This window comes from Cynoglossus semilaevis, chromosome 19, assembly GCF_000523025.1.
Source record: "Cynoglossus semilaevis isolate Cse_v1.0 chromosome 19, Cse_v1.0, whole genome shotgun sequence".
NCBI lineage: Eukaryota > Metazoa > Chordata > Actinopteri > Pleuronectiformes > Cynoglossidae > Cynoglossus > Cynoglossus semilaevis.
In genome coordinates, this window is record NC_024325.1 from 9,350,039 (window position 1) to 9,372,558 (window position 22,520).

At 42.7% G+C, this 22,520-nt stretch overlaps 1 protein-coding gene across 2 annotated transcripts in view; it reads left to right on the forward strand.

Moving 5' to 3' along the window:
* The window catches only part of spns2 (SPNS lysolipid transporter 2, sphingosine-1-phosphate), a 47,947-nt gene that overhangs the window by 12,149 nt on the left and 13,278 nt on the right, over nt 1–22,520 (forward strand). For both annotated transcript variants that reach the window (XR_003052953.1, XM_008332809.3), the window contains exons 2-7: nt 3,236–3,301; nt 14,061–14,197; nt 17,219–17,370; nt 19,309–19,375; nt 21,607–21,749; nt 22,194–22,346. Coding sequence is in view for 1 of the 2 variants with exons in the window: in XM_008332809.3 (XP_008331031.1) it covers nt 3,236–3,301; nt 14,061–14,197; nt 17,219–17,370; nt 19,309–19,375; nt 21,607–21,749; nt 22,194–22,346 (718 nt within the window). In the remaining variant the exon portion in view is untranslated. The remainder of the gene's footprint in view (nt 1–3,235; nt 3,302–14,060; nt 14,198–17,218; nt 17,371–19,308; nt 19,376–21,606; nt 21,750–22,193; nt 22,347–22,520) is intronic.

Here is a 22,520-nt window from a genome sequence, read left to right on the forward strand (position 1 = left end):
CATAACCAAGAGCACAGTCCCCCCCCCCCCCCGCCTCCCTCTCCCCCCATTACTCCTTCTCCATTACTCCAATCCGTGTCTCCCTCTCCGACATCCTTCATGGCTAAATTGGACTTTTAGCCTAGTTTCTCTGAGCAGAAATAGAAGCTGCAGATCCTAAAATCTCTATTGGGGATTTGACAGGACATCTGTTCTCCACAGGCTGATGGGATGTCTGTGTGTGTATGGCTGTTGTACAGGGTAAGGTGTGGGACGTGTGTGCGTGTTTCCAGTGCTGGTGAATGTATGGTGGCCACAGTTCAGAGTAACACTGCAGCATGAGTCACGGCGCAGAAGCTGGAGTTACTAAAACATCCTGTTTCCTCAAATGTCAAATATTGTAGTCGTAGTCATTATGTCTTATTTCTTTTTCCACACGCGCTGCAATACAAACACACGGCGGTTTCGATTCTGGGCTTTCAAATCTTTGTGTGTACGGTGAATGAAAAGTCAACTGAATTTATTATGGAAACAGCACAGACTGACAGTGAGTCCTATTCATATCAAACATTCATCCTCTAAATGCAGCGTTTGTGGTCTGCTCATTTTTAGCTTTAGCTTCGCTGTGGTGGAAGAAGTCTTTACGAGAGGGTGGGATAAGTGTTAGCTCCACGCTGGACTGTGTCACCGTTGTGATGTGATGTGCCATGACTGAGCTGGGAAACATCATACAGTCAACTAAGAACAATCTCCCCAATGTCACCTTTGGTCTGTTTCTTTGTACAAAGCCAACAGGAAGGTGTGTGCTGCACGTTAGCGAGGGAGAGGCTGTGAGTCTACGCTCACACGCTGTGTTCACACTGGAAATACCTGATGTAACTATGGATGCAGTCAGGAAGATCCACATTCCTTGCATGTTTCTTGGTTCTTGGCATCATCCTTAGACCCCCTGAAGGCCTAACCTGATAATCTCACCACTGTAGTTCCGGCTGATGGATTAGATGTATTGTGAATCTGGACCGTGTTGTCAGGGTGGTTCTGGTGTTGAAGGATATACTGTAGCTAAGAATGTGGAACGCCAGCCGCTCCCCTTCTTTAACCACCTGTGTATTTTGGACAAAAATGTTCATATTCAGTCAGAAATGGTGGATCCAGCTGCAGACAAACTGGAAACTGAAAAGCTGTCTGGAGACTTGGATATCACTGTTCTACTCTGGCTCTTGACCTTTATCTTTTTTTTTGAGCACGTAGAGTGTTGTCATGGCAACTAAGGAGGGCGCTGTCAGCCTGGCTGTGGGTTTTGGTGCATCATCTTCTTTCTGTATAATCTGAGGTGGGACAAAACAACAGAACAAAACAGACTACTGGAGGTGTTACTGAAGCCAGAGAGAGAAGCGTGGTGTGGAGAAGGCAAACGGACACGGTGCATGTGTGAGGCATCGAACACCTAAGTGGGAGAAATGAGTGGAGATGACAGATAAGATACTGACTGTTTAAACAAGCACAGAGCTGCGGGCTCTCTTTAATCTCTTACACATTAGCACAGCACATTACACAGCTCACTGTACATGAATCAGCACTGATGACAAACACCACGTAGTACAATACACTTTGTATTGTAAATGTAAAATGTACTCTATTGTTTTCAATGTTTAGAAAACACTGTTTAGTAGATATGTATTTTACTGTCATCCATTGTATGTTAATTGCGTGGTAAGTGCCTGTGGGTGTGGCTCAGACAGAGTCAGCCCGCGTCCATGAGGGACGCTTCACCATCTGGTACAGGAGCCCCCCCAGACCCCACCCCCCCCAGCAGGTCGTGTGTAAGTGTGCGAGCACTACTTCTAGGCCAATTACAAGTACAGCTGCTGTGGTACAGTTCATCGCTGAGCCTGTTGTCGCTATTTGAAAAGCAGACGGAGAGTTCTGAGAGCTGGGAACGGGGATTTCTTTTCACACCCAGTCTGTCTGCCAAGGCCTTGACAGATGACAAGTTCATGTGTGTGTGTTGATACACCTGTACTCACTGATAGTTGCGTACATCTAAATCCATTCCCTAATTGCCGACTAAGGGTGCAGCCGTCTGACGCGTGGGTTTCGCTGAAACTGAATAAAAACTGTTAGAATCCTCAAGTCATTATTCCGAGGGAACGATGGCCAGGGTTGTGAGCATAACGCCTAAACAAGAATGCTGCCTGTAGCGCGAGAATGTGAGCAGGTGCTTTGACTCATATGACAGGAATCTGACCTATGTCTCTGCTCTCAGTCTCGGTGCCTGGGAAACACGCTGCGTCTCTGTTGACAAATACACAAGATGTCAGTGTTTAGGAATGACGAGTCTACAGCTTCTGTTACATCGGCTGCAGTTATTTACCTTCCCGGCTGTGATCTCTCATGTTGACCTTCAAGGCACAGTCCACCAGTTGACAAGGGAATGATGCATGAGGTATTTCTAAAAGTTACAGAGGTGCACCAGACTGGAGGTCAGGTTATGCTAGGTGATGTCAGTCTGAGGGGTTCTGACAGATCAGAGCCGGCCGGCTTTTTAAAATGTTAGTCATGTCGATGCTCCGTTTTCATGAGGCGTGCTGCAATTCCCGAGGTCTAGCCTTCTGGCTTTACAGAATCCTGCAGAACCTCCATGGCTAGACGGTTGATTTGGGACTGCTACTACAGTCAAAAAAGAATTAGTATTCCACATGGCGCTTCTGCTAAAACGTCTCTGAACTGAGCTTGTGGTTTCAGTAGAGGCAGAGTTCAGAATCCATTAAACTTCTGCTTTGTTGTTCTCAGTGTTTAATATTGCATGATCCCATTAAGTTTAGTTTCATAGTTTAATATGAATGTTCATATTTTAGTAGGTTTAAGTTTAAATTTGACTGACATTTTACTTTAATTAAACTAAAACTATGATACACAGTTCAAGCACGCTCTGAACAAAATTATGAATTTATTACATTTTTGTAGCCAAAGACCGGCCTTTGTAACTGCAGCACAGGGAGCACTTATCACACTTATCACATTTACCATTTACCTATTGTGTAACTGTCTCACCATCGTATGGTCCTCTGCAGGGATGTTAGCTGATGAAGCTATTGTGTAACTGTCTCACCATCGTATCTACCAAAAATCACAAACCATAAAGGAATACCATAACGCTACCTGTTGGTCAAAGATGATAAAGTATTTGAAAATTTGTAATAGAATACATTTTTTAAGACTTTCTTTTCTTTCTTTCTTTCTTCCCTGTGGTCAGGTGTGCTGATGGACATCCAGCGACATTACAACGTAACAGACAGCGGGATGGGCCTGCTGCAGACAGGTAAGATCTTTATTTCAGTGAAATAAACACAATGACTGCTTTTGCTATATTTTCTGCTCAAACACAGGCGTGTGTTTTTTGACACACACACAGGGCAAAGGTTTCACCACTGATCTATTTTTTACCGTTGTTCTGTACCTTTTCATGTTATGTGGTAGGTTAGCAACAGTTAGCAACATCTGTTCAATCCTAGGAGGTAAGAATGTATCATTTAAAAACTCTTTTAATTGAATCAGATAAAGATTTGTTTAAAGTTGCTCATCAGTTCTGTCTGACTACCTGCAGTTATTTTGCCAATATATTTTCCACCCCGCTTTTTGCTCTGTCACATCTTGGTTGGAGCATTAGCATCAACACATCATACATAGAGCTCAATTAGTTTAAATTCTGAATTCCTTAAATTGTTGAAGGTCTACCGACCAAGGGAGGAGAACATGTTACTTACTCGTCAGTGAACATGTTACATTTACTCAACTGTCAAGGACTGGTTTAAGCAGATTTGCCTCCAGCTGCCTAGAGCAGTAGCCGAAGGAGTAGCAGTAATGATGGTGGAGGTCAACTAGAAGCAAAACAAAGTCAAGAGGCAGACGAGCTGTTCTCTCCCGAGTGAATATGCCCAGAGCGTCTGGAGGACTGCTCCAGGGCAGGGTTTCCTGCTTTACTCAGATCTCCAGTGAATTCACCTTTTTAGAAGCAGAGAGATGCCATGCTCAGTCTTCTCATTGGAGGACAGGAGTGGGTCTTGTCTCCGTGTGCCCCGAGACTCGTTCAACCACACACAGACGTGCACACAAAGTGGCATTGAGGCCAGGCAGGTTAGAGTTTGAGTGTGAAAGAATAGGGCCCAGTGTTTTCCCCACCACTTCATGGTCTTTGAGTGAATGGTGTGTTGATGATGAAAATATCTAGCAGCAAAAATAAATCACTGTTGTGATTTCTGTTGACTTTTCAGTGAATAAGCTGCTTCATCATCTAGCTGTTGAATTTTCATCCAGTCTCCCTGGTTTAGACACAGTTTGTTTTCTGTTAGCTGCTGCTCTACCTTCTTTAGTTTCATTTTATTTTTCACAATTATAATGGTCGACTACTTTATTGGGTTCATATAATGACTTTATGAACTGCTGGTGTTTGAAAATGCAAAATCTGGCTGGAAAAAAAAATAAAATAAGAGAAAACAGTGTTATGTTTTTTTGGGGGTCTGCAGTATGTGGTGCCAAGTAAGTAAATAATCTTAATGGGAAACAGGAAACTGTAAAGGGTGTTTGAATCTTAATTCAGTTTGTCTTGGCTTATTAATAGACCGTGCACACAGCCTCACTGACACAGATCTGTTCACACACACGCGCGAAGCGGCATGTGCAGATGACGAGCCCTCGACACTGACTGCATTTGCGAGAGTCCGAGAAGCTAAATGTAGGCTGCTTTGTGTTGGGTTTGTCTAGTCTCTGTCCTGGCCTGTTATGGCTTAGACTCCGCTTGGCCCCTGATCTCCAGACGACTCGCTGCCTCACACCAATCCGAGGACTGCCGTGTGCGGGATCGTGGGCCAGTGAGCCAGGAGGGGTCAGACAGAGCGACCTGGTATGAAGAAGGGGGTATCGGGTTGACGTAATCAAGGTTCTGGAAGGGGTAGTGTGAGTGTGTGATAACTTTCATTAAGAAATGCTGTCCGTATGTGGTGGACCTGTGGTTCTGCGAGCAGCTGTAGGCCAGGCCCTTCCTGCTCTCGCTCTGTTTCCCTGTCCTGGCAGAGACCGTGCACCTGGGAACGCAAACTGCCCACGTATGTGTTTTATAGCCAGTGAGTGTTATGTGTGCTTCAGCTCTTTCTGCTGCTAGGTCACCATCACACGTAATTAAATATACACTGACCACACACTGCAGGATTCAAGTCCTAGAATAAACACACGGCCTGAGTCGGAATCATTTTACAGGTTGTGATCCGGGTTTGGCCAGGAAAAGAAGAGTGCTAGGTTTAATTGACTTTTACTGATCCAAACTAGTGAAACCAATACTGATGGAACGTCTGAGCAGGGAACCCAACTATAAATACTATTCTATAATATTATTTACACTAACCTGGTATAGTTTGTATAGCTGTTTACATAGTCATGAATTCTGAATGTGTTTAAAATATAGGAAAAATAAAAAAATATTTAGCTAATCAACCAAATATTTCACAACCATCTGCACTAAACCAAATGGCCCGGTGAGATTTATATTTGTTGCCACTCGGTGATGTAAACTGCTGTTTACGGAAAAGCACATGGAAAACACCCTGTGGTGAACGCAGCCTCTGCAGCAACTGCTATTTTTTCTCTTTGGCAACAATGACCCTCTTTAGAGCAGCTTGCACAGCAAACCGACATGAGATATGTGCTCATTTTGGTTTGGCCTGTGTACATGCATGTGTTTGGGTACATGTGTGTGATTTTTTGCCTGCGGGGCTGTGGTCTCACCTATCTGTGTAAGAAGATGAAATGTTCATGGCTGTCAGTCAGGTCAGGTTGGAGCTCAGCAGAACCCTCAGAGCACCACCGGGCTGCGCTCCATGTTCCCACTGAAGTGGCCCTCGGGCACGGACCAGTTGAAGTGAGTGACACTCGTACACAGCTGTCAACATGGCCGGTCTTGTCAATGTAAAGAGACATTAGGGTTAATGGACGAGAGGAGGAGGAGGAGGAGGAGGAGAGCGGGTTCACCTGGAAGGTATCACCTGTGGTCGAGGGAAGCTTTTAACGCCTAATAAACGGGAGACAAGAACATTTCATCATGTGGACATGCCGAGGTCGTTGTCCTCAAGTGTATTCAAGGGCGACTGTCCGATAATAAAGGCTTACATAATAATAGTACTTCATCGCTTTAGCACGTTCGTGAAGTCAGGCAGCTTGAATGAGCAGCAGGCTGCGGCTAAATAACACACCAAGAACTGTCCTGTATGTGGCTGCCTACCACACACACACACACACACATACACACAGAAGTCCTAATATGTTGTCCTTCAGGCGTCCAACCAGTGGAGCTGAGAAGAATGAGGCCGTCAGTGTTGTGTGAGATTTAAAGTTTTGGCTCAAAGAGCTGCTTTGTAACCACGGCTGGTGGAGGACCCTTTTAATTGGTGGCTCTAAGGTGGGGCCAAATGTGTGTTTATGGTCAGAGAGGGTCAATCCGAGATTCCGCCGCAACACAGAGGCCTCTCTGATTTCCCTTTGAAACGGTCAGAAGTTAAGTTATCAGTGCTTGATCAGCTGTTTTGGCCACTCACAGCTGCTCCTATTTTGTCTTCAGCCGTCACTGGGGTCCCTTGGTACTCTCTCTCTCTCTCTCTCTCTCTCTCCCTCTCTCTTTCTGTCCTTCTGTTTTTATGTCTCTTTTTCTTTCTCTCCATATCAGCAGTTCAGCAGCTGCCCTCACCCTGTCGTCACCTACACCAGCATCTTGTAGGCGTAGAGAGGAGTAGAGGGAGTCTCCAGTAGATTCCTCTAGTTGATCATACATGTTGACTGTTGATACCAACATAGACCAACATCCTGGTCATGCATCATATTTGCAGCGTATGTGTGTGTTTACGTGTCTCAATCTCAGATTGTTTTTATAGGCCGTGACTCAGTGAAGGGCAGCGGTGGAGCGATGACTGGCACTCTGTTTGCCCTGTTGTTTTCCCCTCTGATTTCCTATCTCCAAAGTAATGGCACTTTAGTTGAGTGGCTGTGTATCAAATTAGTATTTTATGGCCAATTGAAGAAGTAATCCTTGAAATCCTCATGTCTTATTTATGCACAAACATTTGTTAGGCGTTTTCCACTTAAAAGCAGGAAATGAAAACCAGTTTAAAAATGAAGGAATATGCCTTTTAGATACATTTCTAACAACAGAAGTGCCTCAGTGATATTTTCCCGTTTATCTCAACATGGGCCCGACAACGATCGATGGCTCGATGCCACAGGAGTCCTCACATCTCTGTCTGTGGCGAGGGGGCATCAACAGATCAATTAGCAGCGCTCACTCCACACCCTTCTTGTCGAACATGCACGCTTAGTTCATACGTACGTCAGCAAGTCAAGGTCAAAGACACAGCCTGCGCTTTTGTTTGATTCTCTGTCATCTTCCAGTGAGGGTTTGCGTGTGTGAGTGATGGGAATTGTGTACGTGTCTGTCAGCTCCAGTTTTTATACCCTATTAGTCCCAGTAACAAGGGTAACAAAGAAGAGCAAGTGGGTGCTCTGTCATTTCAGCTGCAGCCTGTCATTAGGACAAGAGCTCGTGTAATTATTGAATAAAACTGACAGAAATAACAAAACACCTCGCCCTGTTCCTAAGTGTTTTGCTGCTGGATGTCAGCTCTTTGGCCAAAGCACTGGCCACATGAAAGTCTCTTTGTAAAAGGAGAACAACAAAACCACATTTTCTTTCCACGTGGCCACAGCCTGGTTTGCGCTTTCAAAATTAAATAAAAATAAAAAGCACCTTCCTTTATTCACACCGCATGTGTTTGCTTGTAAAACGCTGTGGAAAAGGGTAAAAAATGATGAGCCAGGATGGTATTTGTATTGCTCCTCACCCAGCTGCAGCTCTCAGATTGTGCATGTACAAGATCTGCTGCAGCTGCAACAACAACCAATCTACACTGAGAGAAGATGATCATTTTGAGTTTATACAAAAAAAAACATTTAATTTGTCAGCACTTGATGGCAGCCTCTACAAATAAGCTGCTGAGTTTGGAGCAGAAGACGGCAGCAGGGGTATTTCCTAGGCTGCATGTGGCATTTATCAAGAAGCAACCGCTGCAGTGGTAACCCAACACTGGCGAAGTCCAAGCTCAGGGGTTTCTTGGAGAATTAGTGGTGATCAGAAATGTGGGGAATGCAGAAATGTTCACGGCGCCACATAAAGGGAATTCCAGGAGGCAGAAATGTGATGAGAATGTGAGTTTGACCAAGACACAGCAGCGGCTGGCTCTGGTTTCCTACTGAAACAAATGTGCATCCCATTAATCATTAGAGGAAGCAACAAAGCTGCAACTCCTGTTTGTACTTCACACCTCATGGACGGCAACAGTGCTGCCACTGTGCACTGGACACCATTCACTGGCAGTGGAGATGAAAAGGACTCATTATAGTAGTTGAGGCCACCAGGCTTTTTAAACCCAATAAAGTCAACAGTAATATTTCACAATCTATAATCTTAACATTAATTTAAATAAATGAGAGTTTTCCTCATGTAGATTTCATCTAGATTTCACAGTGAGTGGGGCTTAAGGGTGGGCCAGTGCTTAGGTTTAGGCTGTGGCGACCCCTGATGAAGGGAAAAGCCAGCCAGAGCCTAGTGTAAAGACTCAGAACTGCAGCACACAATATTAGATTTAGTGTTTTTTTTAATGCATACCATGGTGGGACAGTGTGCAAAGTAATAAATGCTGGTAAATTTCCCCGACCCCTAAATTCAGTAATCAAGTTACCATGTTCAATGGTCCTTTAGAGGAATCAGAAAACCTTTAATACCATATATGTACACAACACGTGCCATTAGAGTTTCTCCTCTGGTGCTGTGGATACATCACTCACGGTTTTTTTTTTTAATCACGTGTCTATAACTTTGCCCCGTGCACATCTGTTGCCTGGTACCAGGTGTAAATGTAATGAAATAGCCTGTAGGGTCTGTGATTTCAGGGTTACATGTGGTCACATGGTCTCTCATATTCGGTGTGTGATGACATCTGTGGCAGCAGGACCCAGGGTTAGGTTTCCTGTTGTATCTCCACAGCAGAGCCAGTGTCCACAACACGGCGTGGAGTGGACTAGGGCTCTACGATATCTGAAGGACAAATTCTCATCCATCATCTTCAACCTCTTGTGGACCTGTGGAGTTGACTGTGGACCTGATGTGGAATGTTCTATTATAAGAACCACATGCAAACGTAGTTAAATACACAATCTTCACGCTCCTACATTTGTGTGTAACTTGTGAGCTAACCTGTTGTTTTAAAATGTTATTTATTGATTTCACCTTCACTCAACTGTTGTGTAATAAACCACTGTATTGATCTATCATTACTAATGTTATTTTATATGGACAGTATCATGACATAACCAGCTGTTATGCTCTTACAGTGTAAAAATAAATAAGAACCAACAGTTCTGCCCAGTGATGACTTTGCACTGTTTACACACACTGTGTTTTAAAGTCTACACTTTACTTAGTGCCCATGTTTGGTGATGTTATTGATTGCAGCAACAGTTCTATTTAATATGACGTGACTAGCAGTGAAAACATTTGACCAGTAGAGGCCGCAGGTCTGGGCTGTTCACCCACAGGTTTCATCTGTGGTTTTCTTCAAATATAAACACATCCTGAACAGTCATGTAGAAACAGAGTGGATTATATCCCACATGTGGAAGTGCTGCTGTAATATGGTTTAAGGTAGGAGTGTGTGTATGGTGTGGACCTGAGCTGGTCAGAGGATAGCCCTGCAGACAAGTGAGGACCTGCAGATAAGAAGAGCTTCTCCTGTTTCCCATCACCTGTCCTACAGGTGATTGACACTGGAATTCTTTGACCTGCTGAGCCTCAGTGTGACCGTAGGTCCAGACTGTCAGGTTTCACACGCAGCTGTGAAAGAGTGACGGTGCCTTAAGCTACGGTGGGAAGTACCCTAAGCACCGACCTAAAAATAATATAGTAGTAGTAGAGAGAAACCTAATGATGTGTTTCATTTGACTCATGGCATTACGTTCAGTATCATTTCACATTATTACTCCAAGAACAAATGTGTTCCGAAGAGAATTTTCCCTTAACTCCAGCAGGATGACTAAGTCGCTCACGCCTCCGCTTTTGGATGTTGAATTAAAAAAAAACAGTTTCTTTTTAAATTAATTCAGTGTCGTCTTACCCTGTGCCAGGCCTGAGTTACTTTCATAGTCTGATCACAGAGGATTAACCATTCATGTGCTTCTCAGCACCTTCATTTTGACCTTATTTCTTCTTTTAACTCGTATTCACTGCAGCGTTAAATGCTCAGCCTTTATTCCACATCTGGAGACGTGCACTCACAGGTGCTCGCTCTTCGCCTGAAACTCTCATTTCAAAGGGAAGTGGCTCAAGTCACGCCTGGTGAATATCACTCGGCCACACACAGAGAAAACACAACACACCGTGATTGTCTGCACTTCCCATTGATCCTCTTTAACACAGGAGTTAAATCAGAGAGGATGAGTCACCCCGCTGCTATTGTTCTCCTGGCCAATCAGAGTGTCTGCTGGATGTCCGGTCTTTGTGGTCTGCATGGCATGATGGGGTTTTTTCAGGCCATGTGAGGATGTTGGTAGCAGCGAGACTTTACTGGACCATGTTCCAGCAACTTCTCTAGAAATGTAATAATAGGAGCGATCTAAGTGATGAGATATTAGTAGGTTAGTTTTTCATTCCAGTTAGTACTAGCCTGGGATACAGAGAGTTCTGTTGTTATTTCTAAAAAAACATTCTGTTCTTTTTCTACGAGATAATGTACAAATGATAAAGTTTGGTCTTACTTTTGTTTTGGCTTTAAAACCTTTAAGAAAAAGAAAAAGAAAAAAAAAGCCATTAGTGCTTTGATTGACACCTGTTCTTCTGGGTTGGTTATTCGTTCGTCAGTGACAGGGCAGTAATTTTGCACTTAAGTCATTCCAGTGTCTCCAGACCTGTAACTGTGTCTGTGTTCAGTCTGAACGTCATTGTCGTTCCAAGGAATGTCCTGAGAGAGTATGTTAATTGATGTTATTGGCTGTGACAAATATGTGCAGAACCTCAGGTGGAATCAGAGGGAGAACAGGTCAGACGCTCGTAGCTGAGGTACACCGACTCATATTAGACTTTGTGTTGAGGTTTTTTTTAAGGCCCTCACTGCAAAAAACAGAATAAAAGAAGTAATATTGAATTCGTATTCTGCTACTGAGGCTTTGAATATAAAACCTTTTTCCATCAGTCTTGTATTAGAGGCAGATGGACAGACACTGAGACCTGACCTTAGTGGATCAAATTACGTGTGGAGATAATAATGAATCTTATTCATCTTCTCTGTGTTGCTTCAAGCAGCCCTGTTATGAGGACACACAGTAATGTAGACATCATCATCCTTCTTTTTGAAGTACTGCAGCCGTCTTCTCCACTGATATTTGTGTTTGTGAGGCTCGGAGACAACATGGTTTATAAATTTAAGAAAATACAGCAGGATGTCAGACAGAGATTTTCTTCTCTGGACTTGGTTATATTAGAAATGTCTTCTTTTGTGTAATTACAGCTCATGTTAAAAAAAACTTGGACGCAGTCCGCTCAAGTGGTCAAAGCTGACTATTGTCCTCTAAATGAGGTTATAAGAATGTTTCCTCCCCTCTGGCCTGCAGTGTAAACATCATCAGGGAGCGTCTGCGGTACAGTCCAGACATCATCTCCTCACAGTCGGGGCTTTCCTGAGGCATTTCTCTTAAATATGCATGTGCTGTATGTCTTTGGTGAGCCCTGCTAATGTCACTGTGGAGCTCTTGTCTGTTTTTACATGGGTTTTTAAACAGTAGATTCACTTCCCTTCACTGAATACTCACTGTGCTGTCAGGGTGATGCCAAGCAAACATCCAGTTCAAAACCATCACAGTTTGTCATCAAGGTGGTGAAGAAGATTGAGGTTATTTTAAATACAAATCCTAAAGAAATGATACCCACCAGTATGTGTCTTTAAATGTAATGAACACATACAGAGCAGGTCTATCCTTCTATATGTGGACAGTTCACCACTGTGACCCAAACAGTTCTGGTACACACTAGTATTAAATAAACCAAAGGGGAAAACCATCATGGACGTCTCAGGATAAGCAGTAGCCGGAGGAGGACAGTTTTATTTCCCAGTTTGTCACACATCATCATTAACTGATACTGAAGAATTGTCTTCATGAGTGCAAGAAAAACAGTTAGGGTTAAGGAAGTTGCGGACACTGTTTGTTATGACGTGACACTTCCTGGATACAGATTTGTTTGTCATAATATTTATTCGGACACCTTAGTGTGAAGTTACAGTTGAGAGTCAAAAAGAAAAAACCATTGTAACATAACATGGTTTACATTTGTGATGCTGTATTGATGAATATATTATTGTGATGGCTTTTTATTATTATATAATAATAATTATATTGTGAGTATATTAAAAATATATATCCTGCCTTAGATACATTTAAAATAAAAAGAATCTTCATATCCATCTGCAGGACCATTAGTGCAACTAATGTGGATGAAAGAAAGCTGCAGTTTTTTAATTACATTTTGTGAAATTAAACTATGGCTTTGGCTTGTCCAGACAGACACGCATTGGTTTCACTCTAAAAGCATTCTCTTTAAACAAAATGAAATCACTGATCAAAGTAAGCCGGATTGACTTTAACTGAAAAACATGGAAACTCACCTCAACTCAAAGCTGTTTAAATGTCATGGCGGCATTAGCAGCATGCTAAGAACAGTTAGCGTTGAAAACATTTAAATTTAGAAAAATAAGATCGGATAAAGGAACTGGTGACTGTAAATATGAAAGCTAAAGATTACAGACAGTGTCAGGTTTGTTGTTAGACATTAACTCTGTCCTGCTGCTGATGTAATGAAAACATCATAGTTATGTTTTGTTATTATTTAAATTATAGTTATAAAACAAACAAATGTACTAATTTATTTAAATGATTCTATAGTGACTTTGAAAATGTGTTAACTGGAGGAAGTCATGTAATAAATCAGTTTTTAGTATTGGTATTTGATTGGCAAGAGTTCAGATTTAAGGGTTGATCACACCCAGTTTCTGTGGTGAGGTGACAATACTCTTAAAGAAAACATTTCCAAACAAAAAAAGGTGTGTGACAGGAATTCATCATGACATTCAGATTTCAACTGGCTTTCAGGGAAGTCGATCTGAGCGAGCAGATATTTGAATAAACGTGTGATCTCATAGGATGATGAAGAATGATTCAGGGTGTTTTAAATCAATTAATCACTTATGGAGTATTTACAGTCACAGTTATACTGAACTCCAAACACATAGAGTCAACTACACACGAGGAAAGAGTAACAATCCCTGAATTTAAAACTAAATAAACACGACCACCAAGTCCAGGCCAAAAGTTTTTTCCCCCAAAGCTAACACAACTTAAAAGTGATAATAAGCCTTGGAGAAAATGGCATGGCTCATCAACAAAACTAAAAAAAGGTGTGAAATGGGCCACACAGAGAGACGGTGGTGAGCTGTTAATGACCCAAAATGAGCCACTTAATAAATGTGATCATTGTATTTTTGAACAAACTGCTGAGGAGTGAGATGAAGGATTCCTGGCGTCCAGCCGTTCAGCTGTTGATGTAAAACCTGCTGGTTAGTTATTACGGACCTTTACTCAGCTTATCTGCAGTGTGTGCAGTAAAATACCTGATAGTGTGTGTGTGCGTGGGTGTGTGTGCTTGTGCAAAAGGATTATTCCAATGGGAGTATTACTTCAGAACATTAATTTAGACTGTTTGTTTAAAGCAGTCGTTATGACAGTAATCAGCAGCGATTAGATCACACAGTTGATCTGGACTGGAATGATGGATTTAACGGTTCAGTTTGGTCGGCCGTTCATTCACTTCTTAGAAAAGAACATTGAACATTGACCACGAACACTACATTAACATGACTGTTATGAGATTTTTTTTTAAAGAAATGCAAATTTCTGTCTTTTTATTAAAAAGTCATGATGCCTTTCTTTCTCCTCAGTCTTCATCTGCAGTTTCATGGTGGCAGCTCCCATCTTTGGTTACCTCGGCGACCGCTTCAACAGAAAGGTCATCCTGAGCTGTGGCATTTTCTTCTGGTCCATTGTTACTCTGTCCAGCTCCTTCATCGGCAAAGAGGTACGGCCACACACACACACTCACTCACACACACACGCTGGCAGCAGCTGTGGTGAAAGTGCCAGAGAAGAGCTGGAGTTCTACTCTGTCAGACTGCAGTGTCTGTGGGACAATCGAATTACTCTGTTATGATGTGGATATGCTTGACGTTAAGGCCAGTAAAATGAAATGACATGCTTGTTAAGTCAGACACCAGCTCGGCCTCTGAGGATGTTCTTTATACCGCCTCTCTCCTGACTGAGTCTCTCTTTTCTCTCCGGCTGGCTGGCTGCTAGTCCATTAACTAATACAGGCCCCTTATCTCAGAATTGTCTCGATTACAATGTCCTCGAAGACAAGTTTTACAGCCCCTTCGACAAGAAGATGTAGCTTTGATTTCTGTAAAAGCCTGCGCAGCGTTGGATGTAGAAAAACAATACCATAATTGCAGTGGGGGATGGGTGCTATCGACAGAATCTATCACAATATCCATCACAGTGCACGCGTGTGCACTTAAAAGCAAGTAGCGCAGTAAGTCAAGAAGTTCTAAGACACATTTATTCATGAAAATGTCAAAGTTCCTTCTTTGTAGAATTCTGAGCGATGTCTTTTTCACACCTGGTCACAGTGTGCAATTTCTGTCTCAGAAAGAACTGAAATTCTAATTTTGGGACTAAATCAGATGTTGTCCTGTTGACCTCCATCAGCAGAAGGACTGCTTTACCTGGAGAAAGACTACCACAGTTTCTTCTCTGTAAACCCTCCTTATAGTTGTTCAAAAAATGCCACTGGATAAACATTCTTGAAATAAATACAGTCCTTCTGTCTGCTGCCAACAAAATGTCCCCTTCAACGACACCTTAGTCACATTTCATCCTCTATAACGCTCCATTTCAACCTCAGCATTTCTGCCGACCTGAACACATTAACTTGATGACCTGACGTCGGTCGATAAAATAATGCATTTGCATGGAATTGCAGCAAAACTGATTTGCATAACGACTTGGCCTGTAAGTGTTATCCAGTTTAAACCGAACACGCCTTTTCTTCTGGGCAGCATCGTAGAGTCCTGCACAACAGACTCTCCTTACGATAAGACTCTTCAGTGCCTCTTCAGCCTGCAGCAGTCGACGCTAAGTGACAGCTAAGAGATGCTGATGATCCCACGAGGGCATCTCTTAACGTCAAGCCCTCTCTCAAAGCCGCTCTTTGTGCCTGGAGATAAGAAAGCAGCCTCTTTTTGCTTGAGCGGAGAAAACGCAGAGTCAGAAAAATAAGGACTTCTGCTCCTTGACATGTGTCCCAGGAGTCACAGCCTGCAGAGGGAGTCGTCCACGGGTCCCGCAGGACTTTGCGCTAAAACAAACGATTCCCTCGTGAAGGCATGTTCCAGTGCCAGTCAAATAAGACAACAGATAATGACTGTTATGTAACAGTGCTTCCACACCAGGGAGATGAAAGACAGGACATGTAATGAAATGTTAATGACCACTTCCATTGACAGCGCTGTCATTGCACATTTAAGACACTCCCGGGTCATCTGGAAGGATAGCACTTAGAACAAACTGGAGAAAAAAAAAAACTCTCATCATGAAGTAAAAATGAAAAAAAGTACATTATGTTCTAAATTAATTTTCAGGGTCACTCTGATCCTGTGTGGAAGAAGAGAGTGTAACGCAGTGGAAATTTGATACAGATCTTTGCTGTGGGTTGTTAACTGCTGCTTATAGTCGTTTTAGATAAAAGCTATGGTGGATATTTTTTTCAAAGATTATTTTAGTTCAATAATTTTTTTAAATCATATGTTCATTAATAATGGAGCATAATAAAATAATATACATTGTATACTCTACAGGAAATGTAGTGTTTTATTGTCTCATACTAAAACCTCTTTAATTTAAAATCAGCCAGTAAAGAGTCAGGAATCACACCTCTTCCCATGAGTGTCAATTTTCCATGTCAGTGTGAACTGGCGAGTACTACTGTAGTAAGCAGTCGTTTTACAGGCGTGTTTGACGGCTGTGTGCATGACCTTCTGCACGTATTTCTTCCCCACCAGCCCGTGGCCTCGAGTGACAGATGAGAGCTGGGGTCAGCCGTGAGGTCAACATCTTGGCTCTGGCAGCACCTGTATTAATCCCTCCACAGAGCTGACCTCAGTCACAGGCCCACGCAGCACAGAGTCACTGTGTATCAGGGTGGAAAATACACCGCAAAAAAATGCTCCATATTTGGTAGAAAATCCATCAAACTCCCGGGTCGTGGGCCACTTCCGGATTGTGGACCCACCAAATTTGGCCCACAACATAAATTTACCTTGAGGTTTTTTTAGTTCTTTTGTTGTTCAAACTTCACACATACACATTGCACTACAATATATTGAAAAATACACACTGGAGTATATACGTACATATGTGTTAACCCTTTGTTGAGTGTCCAGCACTGATTAGCAAATTAAGTTTGTCTCCTGCTGCAGCTCTGACCCGCTCGGCCAAATTTGTCTTTTGATCAGTTTAATCAGCGTGAGCTGTAAGTGTTTCAGTGGCCTCAAACAATTAAAAGAGAAAAGAACTTTGAATGAGAAAATGAATGGCCTAAAATGAATGGTCTAGTGTTCCATAATCTAATTACTTTTCAGAAATATGTGTTATCTAACACCATTGTTGCCAACCCTTTTATTACCATTTTAATAACTGTGCCGTCATGTTATTGTAGCTCAGTCAAGGTGCGTCAGCTCAGATTTTTTTATATGCTGCATTTTTTTAACTGATTTATATTATATTATCTTTATTTATGAAAATGAGAGAATAGATTTGTTTGAGGTGTTTGTTGTTAATTGGAATTTTAAAAAAAGAATAAGAATTAGTTGGAAAAAATATCAGTAATTTCTTTTATCATTTACTAGACATTTCAGATGACCCTATTTGAATTCCAGGTGGGCCCACATTGGGCCGCGACCCCAAGGTTGAAAAACACTGATCTAACATGATCTTTCTTTCTCTCTTTCTCTCTTCGTCTCCTTCCTTCTCTCCTCCTCTGCAGTACTACTGGCTGTTTGTCATCTCCAGAGGACTGGTGGGCATCGGGGAGTCCAGCTACTCCTCCATCTCTCCCACCATCATAGGCGACCTGTTCACCAATAACAGCCGCACCATGATGCTGTCAGTCTTCTACCTGGCCATCCCCCTGGGAAGGTAAGACCCACGCGGATCCTATAGTTGGCGCTCAAGGTGTGATACATCCTCGTGCACGTGTCTGTCGACATGTCAACGTTACATCTGATTATCTTCAACGACTGAAATGACCCAATCACAGTCAAGATCTGTCTCACGCGATATGTTTCCAGCATTATCTATAGAGCTGAAAGCAGAAGGGGAATCAGAGCTGACAGAGTCCAGCTGAAATGGGTTGGAGGGGGCGTTGGAGATGTGGGAATAAGAGTCTTATTAAGGCGAAATCTCCAGCCTGTTCAGTTTATTCCACCTCAGAACATAAGGGTCTTATTAAGGCGAAATCTCCTGCCTGTTCAGTTTATTCCACCTCAGAACGGGCCACAGGGAGTAAACAAACAAAGCTAGGCAAGAAAAGATGTGTGTGTGTGTGCTAGTGGCTGCGGCACAGGTGCCACTTGAGGTTTATTGTTATATAAAGGCCTAATAGGATGAGTCTGATCAGCAGCAGCAGCAGAATCACACAACAGAAAAACACAGAAAACACTACGGTCTGTTCAACGTGGCTGCTTCGTACAAAAGTATTTATATCTCACCTTCGTTTCGGCCCTCGGATCGGTTTCCGTTAAACTGCCCAGCAACACAAACGTCCAACCTGTTTGACCTCACAGAGGTCGTTTTCACTGTTTGGAGCAGATGAGATTCAGAGGAAATGTTTTTTCCTTCCCTCACATGCCTTGAACTGCGGTTCACAGATACAACACTGGGCGACGGCACCGTTTGATATTTTTAATGCTCAAGTTTTATTGATGGTGTTGAACTTTTCCGACATTATCTGCGTGGACACTGATAAGATTAGCCGTTAGTCACTCACTGGAAATATCGTATGCCGTCTAGACCTGTTTGTACAGCGCCGTTATTTTTGAAGAAGCACAAACATAGACCGGTTCTAACTTTGGTCTGTGTGTTAAATATGTTTCAGCTCTTTAGCTGCCAGATGCCACCAGGAACGCACTCTTAGGTCTCATTCATTATTAATGTACTGTTGTCAGATACTGAAATCATTCCTTCGTTCATATGAGTTCAAACAGCCAATGCAATCAGATGGGAGTGAGCGACCTTAAAGCACAGTTATGTTATTATGTTAGTCATAGCAACAACTAAAAACAGACAGAGGTCATCACTCCTTAGATAAAGTATATTATCCTCAGCCACACTCAGAGCCTCTGTATATTTCATGTTTGAACTCTTATATCATGATCGGAGAGAGAGAGAAAGAAAAGCATTTGTGAATTTGTTTTCTCGATTCTATCTGTAATGTATCTTGGTGTTCATTAACCCATATGAATGAATAACTTTGTCTTCATTTACTCATGCATGACTGTTCTGCAGTGAAAGCTCCTCCACAGGTCTTACCACCACTTAACCATGTAAATCCTCTTTGTTATTTGCTGTTTGTGATGCTATCTCGCAGCACAGGCTCATTGCAGCTGAGAGCTTCCTCTATCTGATCTGATCTCACTTAGTAACACATGCCTTCAAACATTTTATCGCCGTATTCCTGTGAGGCCCTAACTCCTTATGTCCCAGCTAAAATACTGTGAAATTAAATGACCCCACAGGCAGGACAACCATGTCGGTACTGCGTTTAGTGGGCTCACACACCGTAACCTTGCACCTGCATTTTGCAACCACACACACACACACACACACACACACACATATCATATCCACAAATAGACCAGCAAGCCAAGTAGTTCCTGCTGCTGTGATCAGTGACAGTGTCATAAACTGTGCAGAGCACCCAAACACTGACAGTCAACACAGCTGGATGTGTGGAGTGTAGGTGGGCTTCAGTTACCCACTCACTCTGACTCATGTACCAAGTATACACAGTTCTTCACAAACTTACAGCATGTGTTATTTGTTGCTCTTATGCATTCTTGTTGTTTGTTTCTACAGTGGGCTAGGCTACATCCTGGGCTCTACTGCCAAGGAGGCTGCAGGAGACTGGCACTGGTCACTGAGGGTAAGAGCAGCATGTTCATCCTCCAACTCTCTTGTTGTACATACATTATTATATGTGTAGGGGGACAGGGCTGGACAGAACTCAAATGTGATAAAACAGACACAACAGTAGACCACAGTGATGTGCAGAACCAAGATCAGAAAAACATAACTGAAATCATGTAGCATCCTCGCTAACGCTACCTTTAAAATACACACTTTGTTGATAATAAATAGCCAATATTGCCCTGTTCCAGACAGAGAATAATTAATGTATTTTTTTTAGTTTTTTTCCAGACAGTGTTGTACGTGAAAATGTCAATATCCAAATATACAGAAGCAGCAACACAATAGAAACCAGCAGTTCATTGTGACAACAGTATAATTACTGCACACAGTCCAAATTAGCATCAGCAGGCACTTCTCCGTTTTCATTCAGAGAAAACAAAACGATCTCATAGTCAAAATCAGGAGGCTGTTTTGATTCAGCGAACATTGTTCCGTTGATTCCCAGGTCAAAGAAACCCCAGTATTGTAATCATGTAACATCAGCCTCAACTTTAGGTAATTTTAATGAGTTTTTTTTTAAATTAGAAAACAGTTCTAGGCTGTCAGGTCTATTTAGACACAAGTAGTGATTACATTTTTTTTTCTAAGCACTCTGAGGTTTTTCCAGTATCACTGAGGTGGGTATTTCTTCATCTTATTTATTTCTCAGTAAATCTGAGAAATAAAGATGCAGGTGCTAAACCAGGATGTGAATCCCAGTTGTCACTGCATTTTACTGGGATTCTGCTGAATAGTTTAGTTAAACGCATAGTAGTGAGGAGCTCTGTAAGACAAACCAGTCACAATGGAGAGGGCCAATGGATATTCTAACAGGACTCCCCTAGAAACCACTGAATTTAGGGTCGGCTTTTAAAATGATTACAACATTTCGTGACCACGAGCTTGTTTATGAAGGAAGGTGTGGAACATTCTTACGGTATGTCGCAGTGGAAGAGGTGCTTTCTCATAACAATTTCATAAGAACTCTTGACTCACCAAAACATGAGTTTGAAAACAAAGAGGAGGCCATCTTGTTCCGAAGCAGCTACAATGGCATTCCAGTGGAACAATTCAAATGTCATTTAATCACCAGACTGGCATGCAGTGAAAAACAAATAGCATTACATGAAACAGGTTCTGTACAGCCGCGGTATCCTGCTTTAAGGAAAAAAAAAACACAGCAGCACTTCCGCTTGTTTTTCGCCTGAAGAATTCCAGCCACCTTCCTGTATATGTGGACAATAAGGAGGAGCAGGAGAGGCCGAGGAAGGCAGAGCAGGAGAGGGCAGCGGCTGTTTGGTCTGATTGCCAGTCATCCATTGAGGAAGTGCCTAATGGACCCTCTGGGAGTCAAGGTCGAGGGTCACAGGCGGGTGGTGTCTCACTAAATAAAACTGAATTCACTTGAGTGCAAACACTTAAGTGAATTAAGAAAAAAATGCTACTTTTATTTTCAGAGAGCTGAGCTGCGTTTTCTATTGGTCTGAAGATCACACCACAGAGTGAAGGAAATAATCAGAGCTGGTGGGATCTTCACACCTTAACTACAGGCCTGAGCTGCATTATTAGTCCCTTTATTACCCATGTAATAACAAACCTCCAACACACACACACACACACATACACAGTACATACACATGCAGGCTCCTCACAAACACATCATGTAAATGGATTTTAATAAGAGCTGCAATATGAATGAGATGAATTTGCCAGACGGAAGAAATTGCTTTTGCTTTCAGCAGCAGTTTGTATCGCTCAAACAAACGACTCTCCCACACATCCACATCCTGCCTTTTGTCTTTGTCTCCCATACACTGACACACACATGCACAAACAAGTAACCACATAACCCCATACAGGGAAAATGATAGCAGAGGGCACCAGTGAGGTTTTAACCCTGGTGTTTAAAGCTCCCAGGGCAAAAACCAACTCTTTTTGAGTTGTATACACACTGACAAGTCCACATGCATAAACAAACACACACACGCAGCGATAACATGGTGAGATGGTGGGGGGCGGGGGGGGGGGGGGGTGGGGGTGTTCTTAGCTCCGCAGGGCTTGCATAGTATGTCAGGCGTGGCTGTCCATGTGTACGGTAAACACACAGTTCTTTGTCTGTGCGTTTCACATCTGTTCCCTCTGAACCACTCCCAGGCTGCACACAGTGTCAACGCTCATTTTCATATATTTGTCTACATCCATTAGGTATCCCCGATTTTAGGGATCACTGCAGGAACTCTGATCCTGCTGTTCGTGCCAGAGCCAAAGAGAGGCAGTGCTGACCAGATGGGTGGACGCATCAAGTCCCGCACTTCCTGGGTCTGTGATATGAAGGCACTCGCCAAAAAGTAAGTGCTTTGGTTCTTTGGTCAGAGTCTACAAATACATAAATATTTCCTGGAAGTTCTCTGAAGACCAGACCAGAGTTTAAAGTCATTTGTTTGACATTGGAGAACCACAGAATACAATAAGTGCAATGTTTCATGTGTAAAATAATTAGAAAATAATGGAAATTCAACCGCAGCCAGAAATAAAATCATACTGACTCATACTAAACAGCCGATTGTTGTCACGCACTGACCACAGTTCAAATATATAGAGCTCCGTGGCCACAGCCATGTTATTAATAACCAGGGAGGCCATGTTGCTCATGACAAATCTCTTTCAGTCAGTGAATATACAGAACTGTTTCCTTTACAGTCACAGTCTGTCAACTAGAACAGGAATAGTTCATTTTAGGGACATCATAAACATTTTAACCATCAGTGTGATTTTGTTTGTCTTTTTTTCAGTAAAAGCTATGTCTTCTCCTCCCTGGCGACATCAGCGGTATCCTTCGCCACAGGTGCGTTTGGTATGTGGATCCCCGTGTACCTGCTGAGAGCACAGGTGGTGCAGAGGACGGTGGTGCCCTGTACCAAAGATATCTGCAGCAGCAGAGACAGGTAAGAGTTCAACGACCATGGACCACAGAGCGCAGGCTCCGACGTTCCCACAGTGGCATCACAAATATCCTGCGACCCCAAAGTCATTTTATAAAGTCAATTTTGTAAATGTACCTCTCCCCCCCCCCCCCCCCTCTTTTTTTTTTATACTCAACCGCTTCTTTGCGCTCACCT